This window comes from Crinia signifera, chromosome 2 (assembly GCF_055691185.1).
Source record: "Crinia signifera chromosome 2, ASM5569118v1, whole genome shotgun sequence".
NCBI lineage: Eukaryota > Metazoa > Chordata > Amphibia > Anura > Myobatrachidae > Crinia > Crinia signifera.
This window is the reverse complement of record NC_139218.1, coordinates 309,778,959-309,805,172: the sequence shown is the minus strand read 5'-3', so window position 1 is coordinate 309,805,172 and position 26,214 is coordinate 309,778,959. Positions and strand designations below refer to the sequence as shown.

The following is a 26,214-nucleotide window of genomic DNA, read 5'->3' as shown; positions in this document are numbered from 1 at the left end:
AAAATACTTTTATTTATAATGACTTTAAAATAATAAAATGATAAAGGGCACCACATAGGAATCAGATAGGCTATCTGGACTTTCTACACTTTATTGGGACTATCTAAGGACTGTATGGACAATATTTGAGGTATCTGCACTTTTTTGTAGATGAAAACAAATGAAATTAAATTATACACTGGGTCATATGTAATAGGGTGCAGCAATCAATTACACTGCAAAACCAGGTTTATTTTGCCATGTAGTTGATTGCCGCTTTAAAAAGAATGGGAAAACTCTCCCAAAATCTCTCACTTTCTGAAACTCTCACCATATTACATTTGGCCCACTATCTGTGTGCTAATACAGAAGGTAATAATAACAAGTGAAATGTTTAATCCACTGTGTATGTTTTCAGTGTCTACCAAATAAATTATTCAATTTCAGAATTTGCATATGCCAAATATGAAATAGAATAATTTATATGGTAGACACTGAAAACATACACAGTGGATGGAACATTTCACTTATTATTACCTTCTGAAGCAGCACACAGATGGTGTATCATTTAATTTGTTTTTTTGAACCAGCCCATTGTACAAGTTACAGGACACTGTAGATTTGACTTGTAAATTACTGCACATGCTACTATAGTAATTATAAATGTTAAAGAACTTTTTTAATTTTTAATGGTTACATATTGGGCCTAATTCAGACCTGATCGCAAAGCTGCTTTATTTTTTTAGCAAATGGACAAAACCATGTTCACTGCAGGTGGGGCAGATGTAACATGTGTAGAGAGCGTTAGATTTGGGTGAGTTATTTTGTTTCTGTGAAGGGCAAATATACGGGCTGCTTTATTTTTACACTGCAATTTAGATTTTAGCTTGAACACACCTCACCCAAATTTAACTCAAATCTCTGCCCCACCAGCAGTGCAATATGGTTTTTCATCTAATCACAATCTACCTGAAATAGTTTGTTTTAACTTTGCATTTATACTAATCTGACTGCGACAGACTCTGCTCAATTCACAAATTTTCAGTTTGTGTATCAGCCATCCCGCATCACAGTCTGCATATCTCATATCACTAACATATACCTCTTGGTAATATATTCACATGAGAATGGTTCATTGCCAACCACAACAGCACATTCCGCTCTAGTTTAATGCTGTTATCTGATTGGCTATAGACCGTTCTATTCCCACCTACTTGAAACAGGACAGACACTGACGTGCAGGAGATGAGATCTGATAAGTGGTTGTCTGACCGCAGGAAAATGCACTGGAATGCAGCTACTTTTTCAATAGAAAAGCACATGTACATTTAGCATAAATCTGCTGGAGTTACCTGGCAATAAAATCTAGATCTATTTGACAGATGCAAACATAGCCTGACACCATGTAATCTAAAGCAATGTTTTTCTAGTGGATTCTGCCAGAGAATTAGGTTGAACATCAATTGACCATCCTCTACCCGGGATGCAGTTAGAATCCCGGCGGTCAAAATCCAGACGCCGGAACCCAGACCGCTGAAATCCCAACACTTTCTCCCTCTATGGGTGTCCACGACACCCATAGAGGGAGAATAAATTAGTGTGCCGAGCGTAGCGAGGCACTGGGCCTGCCGCGTGGCGAGAGCAACGAGCCCGCAAGGGGGGGGGACGACTATGATCCACGCCCCCCTCCCCTTGTCGGGATTCCGGCGTTGGGATTTTGAAAGCCGGGATTCCGACCGCCTTGATTTAGTACCAATGTGGTTCCAATCCTTGTGCGGCCCCCACAGGACTACAGGAGAGCATTCTCCCAAACTAGCACAGGTCCACTACCCAAACCTCCCAGCCCTGACAGAAATATATTTGGATGCTCCTTTCCACTTGCAGCCATAATAACTAATAGGTGTAATTTATCCTCCTAAACCATTCATAGGAATTCTACAGTAACCACAGTGTGGTCATGACTAATGGCTGCTGTCAGTACTAATCTTAGCAGCAGGGATCCCGGAGGGACAGCTCAGAGGGGATGGACATTGTACAAGTACAGGGGTTAGTTGTGGTCACATCTCCAAGTCTGACCAAAGCACAGTGCTGGAGCCAGGCTACAACCAAACATACAGGATACTAGGGAACTAAGAACATAAAAATAAATAAATCCAGCCAAAGTTTTATTTGTGTACAAAAATATATTATATTGGGAAAAAAAGCTTAATTACATTTGTTTCATCTATAACTTTACAAATTATCTCCATAAAAGCATTTTAAATTACAAGCAATATTTATGTAAAATATACAGTCCACTGTATCTTCAAAGTAATATAACCAAATATCAGGTTCTCTATGACCGTGCGGCAGGCTCTTCTGCTGAGATCACAGAGCATTATTAGGTACAGTATGGTCTTCAGCTGCAAACGTCCGCCGTAAGGAACGCTACGTCATAGGTGACCAGCGTACAGTGCTTTACATGCCTGGAAGGAAGGAGAGAGGCAGAGGTTAACCAACTGTGGATGGAATGTGATGCACAGGGCAGGAATGTACAGCTGAGGTGTGCTCTAGTTTTGTGACACATGAGAATCCAAGTGAAAGGAACAGGTGCGGAACACAAGCTATTTAAGTAAGCGGACGCTTAGATATAGGACCTCTATGTTTTTGTTTCTTGTTAAAAACTTCTAGTATTGGATGGGGATTGTGGGAAAGAGACACCTGTATGGATGATGCAGCTTACCAACAACACAGTAACATTAAATATAAAAGGGGAATACACCCACACATGATGTACCTGCATGACTACATTCTACAGGACTGCTTCATGGAATATGGTTCCAGTTCTACAGTGTATAGATAGACAGTCAATAGGTCTACCTCAAAAATTGACATGCAATAGGTCAACAGGGTCAAAAGGTCAACATGATAAGGTAGACACATGACAGGGTCGAAATAAATTTTTCATGATTTTTTTTAACTGGCTTGTTCTTACTTCACCATCCATGTTTGCACAAAGGGAGAACATAGTAGTGCGCCGAGCGAAGGAAGGCACCAAGTCAGAAGCATGGTGAGCGAAGACGTTATGCTTACACTAATTGGGGGTTCTTGTCGACAGTTGTCAACATTGACGCAAAAAAAAATACGTTGACCTTTTCATGTGTCTACCTTTTTCATACTGACCCTGTCAACCTATTAACACTGTCTGTCTAAGAATCCTACATGGTGGAGTATGGAATATTACAATGTACGTATATGAATATGGATACGTTTAAGGCACCACATTAAAAGTAAGGGATATTTAGGGTAAGAGGGGGCAGTCTCCTCATGTGTAACATCCAGACAGCAGTAAATAACCCACATATTCCTGTCTATTCTGCCCCTTTAAGTTTGTTTTCTATCAGAGTTTAGGAACGTGTTTGTCATATGAATGGGGCAGATGTATTAAGCCTGGTGAACAGATAAAGTGGAGCTGACCTGGAGCTGATTGGCTGGAGCGTTATCACTTTCCACGTTATCTCCACTTTATCTCTTCATCAGGCTCAATAGATCTGTCCCAAAGTGAGACCACTCTTAAGGCCCCCATATATTAGGCAGACTTATCCGAAGGACAAGCTGGACCTAATTTCCCCTGAGCTCACCCGGCAGCTGCATGGGAGAACTCACTACGATTTGGCACTTGATGTGTCATTTTTACATGGGATAAATCACGTAAAACTCCCAGGGAGCAGGAGATAATATAATACCTGGGCATCGTGGGGTCTGGGCTGCTGTCCGCTCAATCAGCGCTTTCCCGGACACTGTGGACTGCCCGCTCCGCCGCTGCACCCACAGCCCCCAGATGCTTCACGCAGCCTGGACCCCATGCTGCCCAGGTATCTTTATTTTTTTCCGTGCGGACTGACTGCCCTGCTGCTGCACCCACAGCCCTAGGGCGTTTCGTGCTGCCCGCCCCCTTCACATAGGTGTGTGCCAGCGGTGCTTCACTGCTGGCACACACCTGCCGATTGGACCAAAAAAATTGTGGGTGCTAAAAAGCCCCCGCAATGTGCAGATGATGGGTCTGATCCGACAGATTGAACCTGCAGCAGGTTCAATCTGTATGTTCCGACCCGATGCACATGGAACAGCGCATTGGGTTGGATGGGATGTCAAACACATCCAATTTTGTCCGATTTCTCGGCCCGATCCACTGGAATTGGGCGAAATCTGCCCAAATCGGATAAGTGTACTGTACATATTACTGCCAGAAATGGAACTGACCCACTGGCAAGAGGCTAACACTGCTTGGTACATACGGTGGCATATAACGTTAAACAAAAAACTTTAGGGTTTGTCGCTACTAAACCAGAGTGATTTGTACAACACCACATAATACTGGAGGAAAGGTGGTTATACTCATAGACTTACTTGCAAGTGTCCTGTCAAGATCTGCAATAAAATCTTCCAATTCTTTTGTATCTCCAAGTTTAGCTGTGGATATAAAAATCCATTTAAAACACCTTATCCATGCATAAAGGGTGCTGATATTATTATAGTTATTTCTGTCATCACATTATAGACCGACCATAAGCTGTGTTTAGGTCCATAATAAGGTGTGTTCAGATCATGTGTTTCTTAGGATACTGTAAGCCAATCACAGCGATTTTGCAATACCCTAAATTGTTGCCCTTTCCACCAATGGATGTCCCAGAGATTATCCAGTCACATTTGGTCACTGCTACATCAGTTAGTTTATTTTGCACTGAGATACAGAGATTATAGCGTTACTTATACTGTAAAATACCTATGGGTTGCTGTGATTGGCAGAGGTTTCAATTTAATAAAAGGGAGGAAAAGATGTAATAATCTGAATGATACCTTTACGTGGAGTCTCTGTAGGTGAGGAGTGCGGTGGAGATGACAGTGTTGGCGAGTTGAGCTTTTCATCACTGAAACTAAAGCTGTTTCTGCAAAGTGATTCTGCACCTAGAAGAAATAAGACAATGGTGAGTATAAGCCAGGTGCTGCTATTGAGGTTACACAGCTGTGCGATGTGAGACAGTTACAGAAACACCCAAACATCATGATCCACAGCAGATAACTTACTCCTGTTGTAATACAATCTTTCAGAAGAGAATTTGGAGAAATTTAAATGAATAAAAGAAGAAAACAAAATCTAAAATAGTGATGTAAATATTCCAATAGGCACACCACCTATACTGTACATAAGGCGGCACACTCTGAGCTGCAGGAAGCACATTCAGCAATTATTTGCTGCAGTTAAATTCTGTAATAAAAGTTGTACCTGTTGCCTAGCTACAGCGGAATCCCATAGCACACCCTAACTGAGGCATCAGGCATTTTTTATTCAAGCCTCCATGATGACACGAGTTCCTAGTGAATTGAGAGCCTTATAAAAACTTAAACTCTGTTATAAAAGGTTATAACAGAGTTGCACTGTGAGCATGGATACAGGTTAGGAGACTGCACAACTGACTCTTTATACGAAGCACCAAGGAACCTTTGGCCTAATTCAGCATGAATTGCTATTTAGAGAATTTAAAATCCAGTTGATTATGGAACGACTGAGATGCAGTAGTTTGTGGGAGTGATTCGAATAACGCAGGCATGTCCGGACCACGGCGGCTGTGTAACATCACATGCAACCGCTGCGAGGGGACAGCCGGTGCGAGAGCTTTGCTGTATAGTGAAACACTCAGATAATAGCGATGGGCCTGCAAAATTTTGCGGGCACATCATTGGGTGGCCTTGCCCTGTGCTGGCCAGTCCCACCCCCCTCGCAGCCTAACACCGGGAGTTGTAGTTTAGTGAATCCTTTGTAAACGATAACCCACTCCGAATCAGGCCCCTAGTGTGGAAAAAAGCCGCAGCATTGTAGCACATTATATGCAGGTTCGGATATGGTCGCATATAAATTTAATCAGCACAGTCTCCTTATGCATCCTAGTCCCATCATGTTGGAACCAAGTCACATTTTTTTTTTAGTAAAAGGATGCAGCAACAATGTATGAGGACACATCTGCACCTATGTAACATTCTAGTACAGTACAACTGGTGAAAGTGGTTCAAGTTTAATCCTAAATTAATCTCTCCTCCTTCAAGCATCCTGCGAGACATACTGTGTGCATATTTTGCAATTAACTTGGCAAAGTAGCGAAGGAACATCTACATTTACACGAAGCCACAGACAGAGTTATACTTAAAGTTAAATAAAAAGGTTAGCCATAAGTTAAAATAAATATAATTACAACTGCAAAATGATTTCCTGTCATTTAAAACAGACAAAAGAGCTAGTCTCGGAAATACACAGAAGATTTTAATATAAATATTTTAGTACATAAAACTTTCTATAGTTATGGAATTATACTAATTGTTATATTCAAGTTTATAAATGGAATTTTAATACAGGGAAAGTGCATTGCACAAAAAAGCCCAAAAATGTAGATCTGGAACGGATTGGTTAGTTTGTCACTGGGGGGTACAGCTGACCAACCGCTGTCAGCTCCAACTACTCGTGTATAAGGTAACATGGTAACATGGCAGTTAGGAGCTCATTAGCTGGTTGTTTATCACTTTATACTGTATTTGATCACTTTTTAAAGCTTGATATATCTGGTCCCCTATCTGGTTTATGCTAATAAGTTTTCATGAGACTTTATGAATGAAAGCATTTTGCTAAGATTTGGAAATGTTTTCCACTTGAACAAATTTATAGCACAACATAAATGAATAAATTAATGCTCACCCACTTTGGACAACCAATACAAAGCAGAATTACATCATACACTGTCTGCAATTGGTCTAACCATCCATTGGGAGAGAACAGTTTTGGTAAGTAGTGAGATAAATTTCCCAAATTTAAAAGGATACAGTCATTGGGTCACCACCAAGTAGGTCGACAAGTATTAGGTCGACATGCAGATAGGTCGACATGAGTTTAGGTCGACGGGGTCATTAGGTCAACATGGGTTAGGTCGACATGTTTTTTTTTACTGTTTTTTTTGAGCGGACATGTGCCGACAAGCGGTATTTCATGCCCTTAGCATGGCGAGCGCAGCAAGCCATGCGAGGGGATGCGGTGGTACGTTTTAGTGTTTATGTCGACGCTGTCGACATAAGGGTAAAAAAGTTAACTTTTTCCCTGTCGACCTTACCCATGTCGACCTAAATGCACGTCGACCTAATGACTGTCTAACAGCTTGCTGGTGACCAACTGATCCACACCCAATTGGGATTAGGTAAAAAAGAATATCAAACAATCTTTCACAGAAATTTGCATATCACATGAAAACTGCGGCATTGCTATGACAACTAACATTGAGACTGCAGTAAGCCACATATTTCCTGTCTGTTTAGCCACACATGGTTTAGCAGTGTGGCACAGAATATAAGAGGTGTAACAATGTCACTGTATGTAGCTTAACATTACCGCTAAGGTTACAGAGACAGACACTTGTAACAGATCACAACACCTGAAAGTTATAGGCAGTGTCCATGCAGCTTCTTGTCCCCAGGGGGGTGGCCTAGCAGATCTGTTTGTGTGCCTCACACTGCTGTACTCATTCCTGGTATGTGAGATTCTTATTTCCAACCCCTGCTAGGGTCATCTTCCCATACAGAGACAGAAGTGCATAATATACTGTACGTCTTCATCTGATCACCTACTATACATGTCACAGCTCACAGGAAAGAATAGGGCCAGCAGGAGCACAGTTGGTCCCCACCCCTAATAATTCCATCTGCCTTGGGAGGATGCAGGTAATAATAACTGCAGATGTATGCAGTGGAGTCTCCAGACAGAATGACAGACATCTCCCTGGCTAATGGATGAGGTCATAATCTGGTGCACAACTGAGACATTATCCTTCAGTATGACACAGAAGTTAGACAAAGAGTTATCTATTGAGATTGCTGAAGACAAGACCACCCCAGGCTGAATTACAGGTCATGCACACAGGTAATCTACAGTATTAATTATGAAATACATCTTCAGGAATGTGACACATCAGCTAAATGTGCTCCTATTGTTTGGAGACAGAGATAGAGTTATCCATAGAAGTTTGGTGGTAGTGCCATATACTAGTCTTAAAAGACAGCAGAATTCTTACAAAGCTTCCCCTTGCCCATATAATGTTCTCCGTTATTGCTGTATTAAATTCTAAAAAACAATAAAATTGAAAATGTGCTCAATATGCCTCAAACACTATGGGCCTTATTCAGATCTGATCGCTGCTGTACAAATTCACACAGCGGCAGATTATCGATACACTGCGATACGTCTGGGCCCCAATGCGCATATGAAACCCCTTCCAGCGATAGAATCCTGTTACTTTTCTCCTCTGCTAGCCGCTCGCAATGTTAGTGACAGGAAGCCGGCGTGTGGGGGTGGTAACCGGACGTTAATGGGAGTGACAAGAAAAGCACAGGCATGAGTGAAGGAATGCAGATGTACCGAGGGAAAACGCAGGTACAGGGTTCCAGGGTGATTTCAGCCATGCAAATATAATGTAATAGGACAGTGTTCAGTTATATGCAGCAACAGAATAGATTTTCTAAATCCACATATCACAGCAATAGGAAATGTTCCATCACTTGAAAAGGTATCAGAGTGGGGGATAGTGGCTCAGCAGCTGTAAGCACACAGGTATGTTCTGATGCTGCAATATATCTACAAGTATCTGCACCAGTCTTTACTACTGTATATAGCGGTCATATTCACCATCTTCCGGCCCTATCCCACTGAATCTATTTTCAGGGTTTCAGGCTCAGGACACTAACTAATGAGGGCAGTGTATGGACAAGTCAGACAAAACCTGCTTTAGGGCATAGAAGACTAGAACGCCATAGATGCTCACTTTCTGAGTCGGAGATTCCACTGTCGCTGATACTAGTACTACTCCTCCTCTTCATGGTCTGTAGATGCTCGTCATATCGGAATCGCCTCTTGTTGAACGGGGAGGAGAAATCTTCTAACACTGCATCAAATTCACACAACACCGCATTCAAATCTTCATCTTCAAGAAAGGCAGCTGAAAAAAAGAAGTCGCACATTACTTACTATGTATTGCAACACACTCACGTGCATAGCGGTCACATCTCACACAGAACACTGACCACCACTGGAAAAGTGTGGTTAACCCTCATTGACCCAATCTAAAGGCCCCCATACACTATGCAATTTTGGGACGATTTCATCCGATTTCGGCACTTTGGACCGATAACCGGGTGATATCGGCCCAAAATCGCAGTTGTGTGACATCTGATCCGATCCGATGCGTGGTCCCGTGCGAATCAGGGAGGTCGGACAGTCAGCACATAAGATCATCCGCCCTCCCTGTATGCTATGCATATGCCTGCCCACCTGACAGGCATATGCATGCAGACTGACCGGGAGCAGCACGGCGGGCAGCGGGTCTCTGAGCACTAGCGCCCACACACACTGACCTGGCCGGGCATGTGATCACAAATAGCAGCGCTGCTGCTGCGGGACGGGCAGTGCAGTAGTGGCGGCTATTAGATTTTTAAAATACCTGTCAAATGACAGGCCGTTCTTTGATTGGCTGAGAGCTCTCTCAGCCAATCAGAGAACGGCCGGTCATTTGACAGGTATTTTGAAAATGTAATAGCCGCCACTGCACTGCCCGTCCCATCTTGCAGCGTTGCTATTTGTGATCACAGCATGCCCGGCCAGGTCAGCATCACTCGCCGCACCCGGCACCCGCCGGGAACTCATTTGAGAGCCACCGCCCGCCCCCACTACTGCCGCCGCCCGCCCCCACTACTGCCGCTGCCCTCCCCACTGCTCCTCACCACCCTGCAGCTCCTGCAAGCATTTTATCACATGTAAAAACTGGCTCATCAAGTGCTAAATTGTATGTGAGCCTCCCGGGGAGCTGCCGGGCGGCTCACAGGAGAATTGGGTCCGACTTGTCCTAAGGACAAGTCGGCCTAATGTATGGGGGCCTTTAGACACAGGTTATGGAGCAAAAAGTCTGTTTTTTCCTGTGCGCAACAATCAAAGTTGTTTGGCTGCTATGAGAAAACTTAAACACAGGGAAACAGTGGTCCACAAGTAGAGGGCCACCGTTCACAGAAAGGATTCCTTTTTGGAGGCACACTTTTGAGTAAATGATGATGGTGTTAAATGAGTGAAGTAAAACTTAGCTTTTATTTCCAATTATTTTTTAAAAAATAATGCTAGCTCTATGTTTACATATAGTGCATAAATTGCCATAGAGAAGTAAATGCATGAGAATAATTTTAAGAATTTTTAAATTTTTGATGAAAAAACACATTTTTTACGCTAGCATCGGTGCTTGTGTATTAATACCATCCTTTACCACCAACGGGTATTATATGTGATTGAGTATCTGTACCTGGTTAATTCACATATATAAAAATATTTTTTGTAACACGTACTTTTTGACAAGACGAAACATACCAGCAGTACAGACTTCTCACAGACGCTGGACACACTATCAGCTGGGCCTATGTTGGACCCTATTTAATCATTTGTTAACAACACATGATTACTAAATAACACCACTTATCGGCCACCTTATTGATATTAATTCATGACAATTTGCCTTAATGTTGATATAAATACGTTATTATTTTTGAGTGGCCCACTCCTGTTTTGTTTTTCCATTTTTGTTTTTTCATCAAAAATTTAAAAATTCTTAAAATTATTCTCATGCATTTACTTCTCTATGGCAATTTATGCACTATATGTAAACATAGAGCTAGCATTATTTTTTAAAAAATAATTGGAAATAAAAGCTAAGTTTTACTTCACTCATTTAACACCATCATTATTTACTCAAAAGTGTGCCTCCAAAAAGGAATCCTTTCTGTGAACGGTGGCCCTCTACTTGTGGACCACTGTTTCCCTGTGTTTAAGTATACTAGTACTTGATTCCTGGGGGCACCTCCAACATTTAATACTGTCTATATTTGTTAAGACTTATTAGCATTGAAGTTGGTTCTATAACTTTATTGTACTAAACTCTTTGTCCTGTGCGGGGTACTATTCCTTTTTGTTACCTGCTATGAGAAAACACCTGGAGCCTCCACCAAATACTCCAAACAGATTCAAATGTACATGCAAAAAGTTTGTGCTCTCAATTAGACACAGGTTATATCGGTTACAAAAAAATCAGTTTTGGTACACCAACAAGTATTTCTTTGTTTATTAGTAAACCACCCGAACATCAAAATGTTGACATTGAAAATGGGGACAGTGGCCTCATTCAGATATGTACGCAATGGCGGTTTTACAGAGTTGATCGATTATCGGCTGACATATATGCATCACAGTTACTCTAGTAATGCCGTTCCCTAGTGAAGATTTTTTCGGAATAGCATCCTGCTATGGAAAGCCATCCACCCCTGGGGGAAAAAAAAAAAAAAATCGCTTGGACATGTGAAAATTGCTCTGTGTGTATGAACCTTTAGCCTACATCCGCGAGCCCATGTGCCGAAAAAAATAACTCAGCAATGTTTAGGGTCACTAGCAGGAAAAGCAAGGGTGTAAAATCCCTAAATTATTTATAGATCTAATACCAGCCATATATTATGCAATTATCAGCCTCATCTGCAGATTATTATCTGAGCCAAAGTAAAGTATGGAAGTGAAACCAGATTGGGGATTCCAGATCATGGGGGGGGGGGGGGGATTAACAAAAAACACACAATAATGTAGTAAAAAACACTATGGTATATTAAAAAAAACACCAAACAAAATAAATGATGAGCCTATGCCTGGTACAGATACATGAAAATCATACACAGGCAATAATAATATAAACCAGCACACAATGGTAATCTAATTTGTATAAAGAAAAGTACATCATCCTGAGAACGAGTGAGCATAAAACCACTGAATGAGTCATTGTCTATTACAGGGCTTGGTAATTCTGCAAAGATGTGCTCATGTCATTTAAAGACCATGATTAGTTTTCAAGACTTTCCCTTAGCTGCCCCCTCACTGGAACAGCCACCAGACTGGCACAGAACGGTAACTAAGCCAGCAGCACCAGTCTCTTCCAATGTGGGCACTTGCTCACAATAAAGCATTAGCAGTTGGCTGGGAACAAAAGACAGAGAAAGCCTCTTTAGCAAAACACAGCTCCTCACTTTATGGGAAACCTTTCAGTGAATAGGACGGAGCAGCAGAAGAGACACTGAATGGCACATCTGCTATGACAGCAGCATGCAGAGAAACACAGGCGCAGGCTACAGCTACTGCATTACACTCTTCCCAAACCTTTACTAAACAAAGATCTGACGGCTCTGTGACAACTAAAACTGAAGTGTTAGCTTTGGTGTAGAACTACAATTGCCAGAATGCCATAACAGTAGTTCTGCAGCAAAATTGCAGACTGCTATAAAAGTACAAATGTCAGTCACAGACTGGTAGGTCACTGCACTTGTACTTGTATTTACCACTGCATTAGAACCAGATACCTGGGCATAACTTCAACCTCAAATGCAATGCATTTAATAAATAATAAATATAAAGACTAATGCTGTGTACACACGGCGAGATTCCTTTGCTATTCGACTTAAGTTTCGAGTGCTATATAATCTTTGCTATCTCTGTACTTTTTACATACAATTCTTGCTATCTGCATTAGATTTGCACTATATAGTCATTGCTGTCCTGTGTATCTGGGTTTCAATTTGTGCTGCCACGGGAGTGCGCATCGGGATCGCAAGGAAAAAAACCTGTGCGATCTGAATACGATCTGCATGCGAATTTGACAAAATCTCATGCTGGATTGTACCGTGTTCACACTGGTGCAGTATTCGCAGGCAATATATGAAACACTAAAGGTCCATACACACTGGGCGACTATGCCCAGCATGTATGGACAGCGATGATAGCATTCATCGGTGCTGGGAAAGCCGCTCAGTTCATACACACTGAGCGGCTTTCCCCCTGCCTGGCGCTGACGGAGGGGGGAGGACGGCGTTGCATAGAGGAGCGCTATGCAAAGCTGTCCTGAAAGCCGCTCATCTGCTGGTATAACCAGCAGACGAGCGGCTTTCCTGGCGATGTTGCGGGAGCCCGCAGCAGCGTTCATCGCTGGGGCATACACACTGTGCGGCTTTGAGCTGAAAGCCGCTCAAACCTGCTGTTTTGAGCGACTTTCAGCTCAAAGTCGCCCAGTGTGTATGGGCCATAATACAGTCATGTGGGCAATAAAGTTAATAGGGCAGTGCAGGTTGTGACAATGGTCTGTCACCGGACCCATTATATATTACACAGCCAGGAGACCGAACCCATTACATATCACACAGCCAGATGACAGGACCCATTATATATCACACAGCCAGGTGACAGGACCCATTACATATCACACAGCCAACTGACAGGACCCATTATATATCACACAGCCAGATGACAGGACCCATTACATATCACACAGCCAGATGACAGGACCCATTACATATCACACAGCCAGGTGACAGGACCCATTACATATCACACAGCCAGGTGACAGGACCCATTACATATCACACAGCCAGATGACAGGACCCATTATATATCACACAGCCAACTGACAGGACCCATTACATATCACACAGCCAGGTGACAGGACCCATTACATATCACACAGCCAGATGACAGGACCCATTACATATCACACAGTCAGGTGACAGGACCCATTACATATCACACAGCCAGGTGACAGGACCCATTACATATCACACAGCCAGGTGACAGGATCCATTACATATCACACAGCCAGGTGACAGGACCCATTACATATCACACAGCCAGGTGACAGGACCCATTACATATCACACAGCCAGGTGACCAGACAATTACAGGTCACACAGCCAGGTGACCAGACCCCTTACATGTCACACAGCCAGGTGACCAGCCCCCTTTCATGTCACTCAGCCATGTGACCGGATCCCTTACATATCAATCAGCCACATGTCACACATCCAGGTGGCCGGACCCCTTTCAGGTCACTAAGCCATGTGACCGGACCCCTTACATATCAATCAGCCAGATGACAGGACCCATTACATATCACACAGCCAACTGACAGGACCCATTACATATCACACAGCCAGGTGACAGGACCCATACACAGATCACACAGCCAACTGACCGGACCCATTACATGTCACACAGCCAACTGACCGGACCCATTACATGTCACACAGCCAGGTGACAGGACCCATTACATATCACACAGCCAGGTGACAGGACCCATTACATATCACACAGCCAGGTGACAGGACCCATTACATATCACACAGCCAGGTGACAGGACCCATTACATATCACACAGCCAGGAGACCGGACGCATATACATATCACACAGCCAACTGACCGGACCCATATACATATCACACAGCCAACTGACCGGACCCATTACATGTCACACAGCCAGAAGACCAGACCCATTACATAGCACACAGCCAGGAGACCAGATAAATTACATATAATACAGCCAGGTGACCGGACCCCTTACAGGTCACACAGGCAATTGACTGGTCCAGTTACCTATCACACAGTGAGGTGACCACCAGACCCCTTACAGGTCACACAGCCAGATGTCCTGACCCCTCACATGTCACACAGTCAGGTGACCAGACAATTACAGGTCACACAGCCAGGTGACCGGACCCCTTATAGGTCACACAGCCAGGTGACCAGCCCCCTTTCATGTCACTCAGCCATGTGACCGGACCCCTTACATATCAATCAGCCACATGTCACACATCCAGGTGGCCCGGACCCCTCACATGTCACTCAGCCAGGTGACCGGTGCACCGTACATGTCACTAAGACATGTAACTAGTCTCCTTACAAGGAACACAGCCAGGTGACCGGATCCCTTACTTGTCACTCACCCTGTCCCAGGTCACTGGTCCCCTTACATGTCATACAGCCAGGTGACCGGTCCCCATTCATGTCACTCAGCCAGGTGGCCGGTCCCCTTACACGTAACACAGCCAGGTGACCGGTCCCCATACATGTCACACAGTCATGTAACCAGTCCCCTTACACATAACACAGCCAGGTGACCGGATCCCATACTTGTCACTCACCCTGTCCCAGATGACTGGGCCCCTTACATGTCACACCGTCAGGTGGCTGGATCCCTTACATGTCATACAGCCAGGTGACCGGTCCCCGTACATGTCACTCAGCCAGGTGACCGGTACCCATACCTGTCACTCTGCCAGGTGGCCGGTCCCCTTACATGTAACACAGCCAGGTGACCGGTCCCCATACATGCCTCACATGTAACAAAGCCAGGTGACCGGTCCCCTTACACGTAACATAGGCAGGTGACTGTTCCCATTACATGTAACAAAGCCAGGTGATCGGACCCCTTACACGTAACACAGCCAGGTGATCGGACCCCTTACACGTAACACAGCCAGGTGATCGGACCCCTTACACGTAACACAGCCAGGTGATCGGACCCCTTACATGTCAATCACCGAGTCTCAGGTGGCCGGTCCCCTTACACGTAACACAGCCAGGTGGCCGGTCCCCTTACACGTAACACAGCCAGATGACCGGTCCCCATACATGCAACACAGTCAGGTAACTGGCCAGCTTACATGTAACAAAGCCAGGTGACCGGTTCCCTTACACGTAACATAGGCAGGTGACTGTTCCCATTACATGTAACAAAGCCAGGTGATCGGACCCCTTACAAATAAAACAGCCAGGTGACCGATTCCCATACATGTCAATTACCCAGTCTCAGGTGACCAGTGCAGGGCCGGTGCAAGGCACCGGAGCGCCCCAGGCGAGTCGGGGTGGGGGCGCCCCGTTGCCGGTGGGAGGGAGGGGATGGGGTGATACCTGTGTAAAAAAATTGCTGTCCCGGCATCCCTGCAGTGCTGGGGCAGTCAGGGGTGTCCGTGCCGTAGGTACCCCTACGGCACGGACACCCCTGACCGCCCCAGCACTGCAGGGACGCCAGGGCAGCAATTTTTTTACACAGTTCGCTGAGGGTAAGGGGCGAACTGCCGCCCTCCAGGTGCCGGCGCCCTAGGCAAATGCCTAGAGCTGCCTAGTGGTGGCGCCGGCCCTGGACCAGTGCCCTTACAAGTCGCAGAGACAGGTGGAGTGAATGCTGGGGACAGTACAGCGAGTTACTAGTGAGTGTATTGCGAGTGTGACAGAGGTTGCTAGGACGGTAAGTGCTCTGGCTACTGATCTTCAAGTTTAGTGTAGCAGCACCAGTACTACTCAGTGCACTGGGAAAGTTGTACTTGTGATCCCCTCCTCTTACCTCTCCTAGACGCGCTCACGTTTGGAGACTTCATGGCTCCAAGTCAATGAAATAAGATTTTCCTTCTTTAGTAAAAGCTGCAGCTGGTGAGTCCCACAGAAGATGCACTGCCACACTCGCGTCCCTGTGCTGTATTTCCCCGGGCACAGCTCTGTCTGATGCTGAGCGCGGCACCTCTGGTGCTTTATGTGATGCTCTCCACAGGGCTCCGACGTCACGCACCAGGCGGGGCTGGGAAGTTCCTTTCATTCATTTCACAGAAGTACACTGCTAGGAGTGCGTGTAATCTCCTTGTGTGCCGCTAGAGGGCGCGAAACGAATATAATCCTTGCTCGCTAGTCTCCCGCTGCAATACACTGTAAAATTTTTCACTGGGATTTCTAGTTATCACCATTTAACTGGCTAATATTCATTTCCCAAAATGTCCCCAGAATTATTAAATGATCAAATTATGTAAAGAATAGCTATGTAAAGCTGATTAGAATTATATTAACAAACATAGAGATTTGTTAATAACATTGAACTGAAACTTGGTTAAAAACTTGTCATTCTTTTCTGAAAAAAAAAAAAAGCACAAATTTGGGAACATTTTGGATAATACATACAGTTATAGGGACTGACAAAATAGGCAGGGCCCCTACCCTTTCTCGGACATCTGGAATGCCCGGTGAGACCTGTGTCTGCAGCACCGTTCGCACTACTTAACCTCTACATTGCTTCAAGGGAAATGTAAACTTTGTTTATGACAAAATATACTTTATAAACTCCTGTCCTGGGCCCCCTTTCTGTCTAAGGAGTCCCCAGAGTCCCCCCCTGACGGCTGCCCTGTTGCCACATAAAGATCTATCTGTGTACACACTATACAATATACTCTAGCTAGCTCCTGGAAGAACAATGTAGGGCAGGGGTGGGGAACCTTTTTTCTACCGAGGGCCATTTGGAAAATTTGAAAACCCTTCAGGGGCCATATAAAAATGATCAATTATCGGCATATACGCGTGGGCATTATACACAGGGCAGCGGCATATACATGTGGGCATTATACACAGGGCAGCGGCATATACATGTGGGCATTATACACAGGGCAGAGGCATAAACATGTGGGCATTATACACACTGGCAGCGGCATATACGTGTGGGCATTATACACAAGGGCAGCAGCATATACATGTGGGCATTATACACACTGGCAGCGGCATATACATGTGGGCATTATACACAGGGCACCGGCATATACATGTGGGCATAATACACAAGGGCAGCGGCATATACATGTGGGCATTATACACAGGGCAGCGGCATATACGTGTGGGCATTATACACAGGGCAGCGGCATATACATGTGGGCATTATACACACGGGCAGCGGCATATACATGTGGGCATTATACACAGGGCAGAGGCATAAACATGTGGGCATTATACACACTGGCAGCGGCATATACGTGTGGGCATTATACACAAGGGCAGCAGCATATACATGTGGGCATTATACACACTGGCAGCGGCATATACATGTGGGCATTATACACAGGGCACCGGCATATACATGTGGGCATAATACACACTGACAGCAGCATATACATGTGGGCTTATACACACTGGCAGCGGCATATACATGTGGGCCTTATACACACTGACAGCGACATATACATGTGGGCATTATACACACGGGCAGCGACATATACATGTGGGCACTATACACACGGGCAGCGGCATATACATGTGGGTTTATACACACTGGCAGCGGCATATACATGTGGGCATTATACACAGGGCAGCGGCATATACATGTGGGCATTATACACACGGGCAGCGACATATACATGTGGGCAGAAACACCATAAAAAGTGACAGTGTGGAGGAAGGGGGGGTGTCACCCCCAGACAGGTAAATGTGATTATGTCTGATTATGAGAATCAGACATAATCACATTAACCTGTTTGGGGGTGAATCCAGGGGTAAATGACAACCCCTGGATGTGTCAGTCACTGGGGAAGGGAGGGTGAGAGAAGCAGCATTGGCGGGTGCATCTTCTGCATATCTCCCCCGCCACCCGCCCGGCTTTATTACCGATTAATCAGCTGCCCGCCCTCCCATATTACTGATGTATCAGCCGCCCACCCGCCTATATTACTGATGTATCAGCCGCCCACCCGCCCTCCTATATATCATACCAGGCGCCGGGGATGGCTGCTGCTGCTGCCGCTGGGGAGATGTGTAGAAGACGTGCCCGCCAATCACAGTGGCTGTGGAGGGGATGCGCCGGCAGTGATTGGCTGGCGCGTCTTATGCACATCTCCTCGGCGGCAGCAGCCATCCCCGGCGGCTGGTATGAAATTTAGGCGGGCGGGCGGATGATACTTCTGTAATATAGGCGGGCGGGCAGCTGTAATATAGGCAGGCGGGCGGGCCGGACATATTGGGTGCGGGGGCCGTATCCGGCCCGCGGGCCGGAGGTTCCCCACCCCTGTATAATGTCAGCTGACTCAACAATGTCTTCTTTACAATGTATTCTAGCACTGCAATCCGTTTATTGGCCAAAAACTGCATCACATAGAGAACTGTATGGGTTGTCTTGACTGAGGATGAAACAACTTTTTCACAACACTGGCTTCTTTGTTCTGTTTCTTTCCTGCAAAGTTTCTAGAACATTTTTGTAGTAATGGTAATTCATTTTGGTTTATTCTGGTACCCATTCTGCCAAAATAATGGCATACAGATGACCAGTGGTCAAAAGCCGACAGTCATAACACCAATGCTGGCATCCTGAAGAAGAGAATCTTGACAGGGTTCGGGTAAGTATACTTACCATACCCCTGGCCCCACTAACCCTACACCCTGCCTTCTAGCAGCCTAACAAACCCCCCCCCCCCACGCAACCTGTCGCTAACCCCTGCTAGTGCCCAAACCTAACTACCACATCCCACCGCCTAAACCTAACCTCTTGCCCTGCCACCCCTAAACCCAATGCCCGCCTGGCAGCGTAACCTTTACCCCTCCTGCTAAGTGCCTAAGCTCCCCTTCTCGCATCCGAACTCTATCCTTCCACTCCCCACAGCCTAACCCTAAGTCCCCCCCCTCACTAGTGCCTAAATATAACACCCTCTTCCCCAGCCGCAAGCTAGGGATTCCTGTGTACTTACTGGTTAGGATGCCGTCTGTCAGTATTTCCGCGTCAGCACCCTGATCCTTTCGGACAACCAGCGACAGTCTTCTGAAGGCAGTTGGCATGGTAGAAAATGTAATGTGGTATATGAGGATCTGGGAAATCCCTGATACAGCATAGCAGACTATTATACAGAAAGGGAAAACTAGATTCAGGTGGGAGGATGAAGTAGTGCTAATGTCGACAGGGTCGGAATGTCGACAATGGGAAGGTTGACAGTCTAATCAAGTCAACCCTAGGACCCATACAAGTCATATTGGGAGCCTCCTCTAACTGTAGGGTGGACATAGGCGGGATTAAGAGATAAAAAACCTCATGAATGAAGGCGATGGAAGGGTTTATGTACATATAGACGCTACGGAAAGTAGGTTTGTTTAATTTGCAGAAAACGTTCCCCTGGTTCACCTAGTTAGGAGAGGAGAAAGGAATCTGGGTAAGGGGAAATGGGGAGGGGGCTGGAATCATTTTGAGACTGGGAAACATTAAACAACACTTACATTTAAGTCAGAGATTAATGTTTGAATTGTTGAGTCATTTTATTAATAATGGTCCAGTTCTTGAATTCTGACACTGTGGAAAACATCCAGACTTTAGCACTGATATATTCAACTGCTCAAATAATTGAGCTTATATTATATAGTAGCTCTTTTTATCATTCTCTACACATATGGTTGTTATTAAGCATAATTAATGAAACTGGACTTATCAAAATAATAATATTACTTTGTGGAGAGTATTTAGTTTAAAATTTGTCAGTCCACTTACAATTGTAAAAATATGATCATGTCCTTACATCGAGTCAAATCATCAGCTTTTGTCATCTATCGATCTACTGTTTTCAAAGTAATCCCGCAGAATTCCCACAGACCAACAGGCAAATGTAACTTTATTCCACGTTCCTATCATCCTTAATTATTCATGACATCATAGATATTTAATTTTCATACTAAGGATAGAGAAATCTTTATTGATATAAATAACACACTCAATGACAATATGGATTAAAGTGCATTCAAATGCCTATATACCCCCACAGCAAAACTTTATCGAATGGACAATGCCAACACATTTAACAGATGCCATTAAAAATTATAAAGCAGCAATTTAAATGATGATTTGATGATTTGGAGAATATTACTTATACCACCCCAACAATCTTTTGATGTCTGATACTTTCAACACATGAATATCTTTGGATTGCTAAAACAGGCATTGCCTTTATCTTGTGGGGTGATAAGCACGTATTCATCTGATGCATGTAAAGTAAAGATTAGGAATGATGTAAGGTCAGTGTATGCCACGGATACTAGCGGCAATATGATGGCCAGAAAATATATAGTGCACACTAGGCATATGTAGTCTCAAATAGTAAGTCCATTGTTCTATAAGCCTGCAAAGGATCAAGGTCATTCATTTCAAGGCCTGTCAAAAACAATTTAGGCTTACTCATATTTAATTTCAGCATGATTGTACTCACAAAAATGATACATATAACATTGAAAAATATGCAGTGTTTTCAGTACTGAACAGCTGATCAAGAGTTGCTGATCACTCTTCTGGGGCATACACATGTTGCGATTTATGCCTATTTTCTAAGCGACCTGTCTAGATCACTTAGAAAGTAAGCACAAATTGCCCTGTGTGTACACCCATAGCGATGGCGATGCACGGTCCTGAGTGTGGCTATCGCCGGCTCAGATATTGGGTGCATGCAGGCAAAATCTAGTTATATGGCCTAGCAAGTGCATGCAACACACATTGCATAGCACACATTGCACGTGTGTACAGGGCATTCTAGACACCAGGAAATTGCCTATCCTTGATCACTTAGCACAAAAGGTTAGCACACATCTCAACGTGTGTATGCCCCTTTATGCAGGGCCAGTGTAAGGCTTCTCAGCACCCTAGGCAAAACTTGAACCTGCTGCCACCCCCACCCCCCACCCCACACCCCACACACACACGCATACTGCCACCAATACCCACTTTCCAACCCATTAAGGCAGGCATACTTGCCTAACTTTCTTGAAGTCGGGAGGTCCTCCCAGCCGCCCAGGATGGTGGGGGTGCTTTCCCTGGAGGCCTCCCTTTATTTATTTTTATTTACAGTTTTCTTATATAGCGCAGCATTCTGTTTACAATTGGAGACAACAGTGATTAAACAAACTAGGTAGAAACAACAACAAGAGAGTACAAGGAGGAGGGGGCAGTATGCCTAAAGGGAAAGTATGGAGGTGAGGTCTTAGAACTTCCACAGCAGCCACCTGCATTAAGTACAACAAGGATACTCATAGACATCCTTGATTTTTTTGATATGCAGATTTGGTGGTGCTACCCCACATTCCGGCACCCTAGGCAGCTGCCTAATGGTAGAGCCGGCCCTGCCTTTATGTTATTTACATACATTTATTGAGCACAGCCTCAAGATGTGCTGTACTTCATGTAACAGTCACTTTGATTCTGCCACTTATATACCAGAAATCATCGGATTCTGTCACAGAGCTATGACATTATTCCAGCATTCCATAGGGACTATTTAGCAATAATCACAATATTGGAATAACTGTGAACAAAGTTGTTGCAATTATTAGCTAATATAATGCAGTGTAACACCACCAGAGCGGAGATGCCTTGCCGTGGCTGGGGGATTACCATATAGTTACCATAATGTTGCTAATGTATGTAACAGATCTCTGTAGTACTATTATCATGTAAGGTGTATTTCTCTTTTGCTGGTCCATTATATATGCTGGGGGAATTTTTGAATGATATAACTGGCAAGACAACATTAGCAGTTTTTATAAAATTATTGTACACTATCTGCACTCCTTATACCCGAATTCATTCGGTGCTGCTATTTCCCCGGGAGGAAATAGCAGCACTCGCCTATTTAATGCTGCCGTTTCCGACAGCATTGAAGGCTTTCAGATTTGAATCTGAATTGTCAGAAACACACACTAATTGTACAAATTGGTGGCAGTGTCCAACAATTTAGCGTTTATTTCCGTCAAAATGCTGCCGTTCTGACAGTCAGAACATTGAATACTGACTGGTGGAACATTGAATACTGGCTGGCGAGATACAGTCGAAACGGGTCCAAAAACCCTTTGAATCCAACTGTCTGGAACGAACCAACACTCGGATTCGGAATTGGATATCCCCCTATAACTTTGTTGCAAAATATGCCCAACATTATGAAATATTTTGGGCATAAGTCATTTTTAACTACTATGTTCTGCTAAGTGTATAATAAAATTTGTAATATAATAGTTATGTACTGTAGGTGTATCCCAACAATATTTTATATGAATTGGGGGGGGGGGGGGGATCATTCAATGTATTGTATGGTAATTATCAGAGGCCTATGTATTGAAAATGTAATTTACTCTGCTCCATAAGAAACACCTCTCACCTAGCTCTGGGAGTCATGTAGATTAGTGGTTCTCAACCTTGGTCCTCAGGGACCCCCAACAGTGCACTTTTTCCAGGTAACCTCACAGATACACAGGTGCACTAATTACACACTGGCACATTTTAAAAGATCATAAGTGGAGCTAATTATTTCACTCTGTGATTCTGTGTGAAGACCTGGAAAACGTGCACTGTTGGGTGTCCCTTAGGACCAACGTTGAGATCCACTTATGTAGATGACTGTTATGAATGTCAGTAACTTGGTCTATATAAAACACTGGTCTAAGTTGCAGAAACATTTAGCTAACACTTGGCTGTGCTAATTATAAGTCTATTTCAATTCAGCATAGTCATTACAGGTGAAGTGTTTAGGAATTTATTTCCATGTAATAAACAAGTCAATGAAGATCTGTGTAGCTGTTCCTTTGACTGTTGACTGTCCACAATTATATCAATGAAGACATTGTGTAAACCTATAATAGGCTCCCCACCCAAACACTGTACATGTCAGTACATCCTCCTTGCTGACCTGAGGGTGCTGTAAAAGCTGGATTAGCATAGATAAACCTTGTCGCACAGCATTATAAGTGCATCATTAACAACAGGGGCATGACAACCTTTATTTGGTTGGGGGGGGGGGGGCACCCCTATATTGCTGAATGTCACCCCCTCAGGGGCAACTGGACTTACCATCCACAACACCTACAGTACCTGATGACAGAGATATGTATACCTCCGTCTATCTCTATATAATCATTAGATTACTGGTCTTCTGAATAGATCAATGTCAGAGCTTGTCAGACACTGGAGCCCTTTCTACTGTGTGCATGATTACAATCTCAGGCTGAAACACACCCTGAAAATGTCCACAAGGCTGCGTTTCTGCTGCCACCCCTCAAACAGTCCTTCCTCTAAGTGATCACCATTGGTATGTGCGACTAAGATGCATACACAGTTTGCCTATAATTGCACAACTACAACGATAATGACCGTGTCCCTTGTTTTGTGTTTGTGTTCTTTTTTGCTGCGCTGAAAGATTATATCATAGTTATTAGTTTGGGTCACCTCTTTGTCAGTATTTAAATACAGGTAAAGAAGAGTCTTGACATGACATATTATTATCACTGGTGAATGGTAGTGCATGGGGCAATTTGACTGCAGCTCCATTAAAACTGCACAAACAAGCCTTATTAGGAGATACTTAATGCCCTTGAATCCAGAGCCGGCCCTAGCTAATTTGATGCCCTAGGCAAAATTTTGGCTGGTGCCCCCCAGCACTGCTGCTTGTTCTATCACTGATCCAGCTCCCCTCTCCCGGTAAAGCATATATAACTCAGCAGAAGCAAGCAACAACCATCATCCACTGATGTATCCATAATGGGTGCAAGGTGTGCATCGCACATGGTCCCCTGGGTCCTGGGGGCTCACACGCTGTACACCCTGCACCCATATCATTCTATTTACATTAGACAGCATGTAGTGACCCATAATCACATTACACAGCGCATAGTGGACCATATTCACATTACACAGCACATAGTGACCCATAGTCATATTACACAGCGCGTAGTGACCCATATTCACATTACACAGCACGTAGTCACCCATAGTCACATTACACAGCCCGTAGTGACCCATAGTTACATTACACAGGACATAGTGTCCCACAGTCACATTACACAGGACGTAGTGACCCATAGTCACATTACACAGGACGTAGTGACCCATAGTCACATTACACAGCCCGTAGTGACCCATAGTTACATTACACAGGACATAGTGTCCCACAGTCACATTACACAGGACGTAGTGACCCATAGTCACATTACACAGGACGTAGTGACCCATAGTCACATTACACAGCCCGTAGTGACCCATAGTCACATTACACAGCCCGTAGTGACCCATAGTCACATTACACAGCCCGTAGTGACCCATAGTCACATTACACAGCCCGTAGTGACCTATAGTCACATTACACAGGACATAGTGTCCCACAGTCACATTACACAGCACGTAGTGACCCATAGTCACATTGCACAGGACATAGTGTCCCACAGTCACATTACACAGCACGTAGTGACCCATAGTCACATTACACAGCCTGTAGTGACCCATAGTCACATTACACAGCCTGTAGTGACCCATAGTCACATTACACAATGCATAATGATCTATATTCCCATGGATCACTAGTGCACTATGAGCAGTGACCCCCTGGCAATGAGCAAGAAACCTCAGGCAATGAGCATATGTAAAGGAAACCGTCAGCCATTGAGGACGGAGAAATGCGTCAAGCCGTTTAACTCTGCTACCAACATTGCTTCACATCGCCCCCAACTTCAGCTCCATCTCCTATTGCTCTAACTGGTTCCTGTGACCAATGCTACTTTGGCCGCACGCTGGGAGTGACCTGCGGCAAACTCCACAGTGCTAATAATTAACAAAACACTTATATGCAACTAAATCCTATTAAGGCACATGAACTATCACACTTAAATGGGAACTGAGCTATACAAATCTTTGGAGATATGTGAACTGATCTAAATTAATCAAAAGTGATTAACAAAAAGCAGGGGACTGTATTAACAAATCCATCATAAAAAGTTATACCATTGAATTAATTGAAACATCATCTGTAGAAATGCTGGATATCAATTGTTTCTAATTGTTTTATTTATGTATGGTTATATGTATATTATTTACGAGAGAGAGAGAGAGAGAGAGAGAGAGAGAGAGAGAGAGAGAGAGAGAGAAATGAAAAGGATCTTTACCCTGTTAGTGATTAAAGCACATATCTGTGCACAACGGAGGAGTCTTTTTACTGATGCTGTCATGCTGCTCACCTGATGGTTTTATAAACACAGAGGAGGCAGGGGGAGGCAGAGAACTGCAGGGCTGACTCCCTTCTGAAACGACAGCCTTATCACAGACTCCAGACATGCCAGCGCGGATCCACAGTGTACATACACATGCAGGATGTCAGCGCTGCTTCCTCGGCTCCTTTCTCTCTGAGTCAGTCAAAGCAGGGGGGCACAATGGCCTCATGGGATTTGTAGTTTATCCTTAACTGCTTGAAATGTGACCCAGAAAACGATAAACTACATATCCCATGATGCCAATGTTCCTGCTGCTCTGGTTGGCCGGCTGCCTCTGTGCAGCCTCTGCTCTAAGCGACCACACCACCGACAAACCCGGGATCCAGGGAGGAGGAGGGAGGTGAGCCGGGCCCCCCTAACATACCCGGGCTTAGTAAACTGTACCCGCTCCCTCTCTCGGCAGCACAGGGCATAGGAGACTGCTGCCCCTAGGCATAGGCTGATGCCCTAGGCAATTGCCTAGCCTGCCTATGCCTAGGGCCGGCTCTGCTTGAATCAGAGTATGAGTAAAAACCGGCCCC

General features: G+C 44.5%; 1 protein-coding gene across 1 annotated transcript; it reads right to left on the bottom strand.

Annotated features, from left to right (window-relative positions):
• Positions 1-2,127: 2,127 nt before the first annotated feature.
• Positions 2,128-16,406, bottom strand: RGCC (regulator of cell cycle). Its single transcript, XM_083168921.1, has 5 exons — positions 16,236-16,406; positions 8,817-8,990; positions 4,819-4,926; positions 4,369-4,431; positions 2,128-2,444 (listed from the first exon to the last, which is right to left on the bottom strand). Exons 1-5 carry the CDS (start codon positions 16,267-16,269, stop codon positions 2,437-2,439), a joined length of 387 nt encoding a protein of 128 aa, XP_083025047.1. The 5' UTR covers positions 16,270-16,406; the 3' UTR covers positions 2,128-2,436.
• Positions 16,407-26,214: the final 9,808 nt, after the last annotated feature.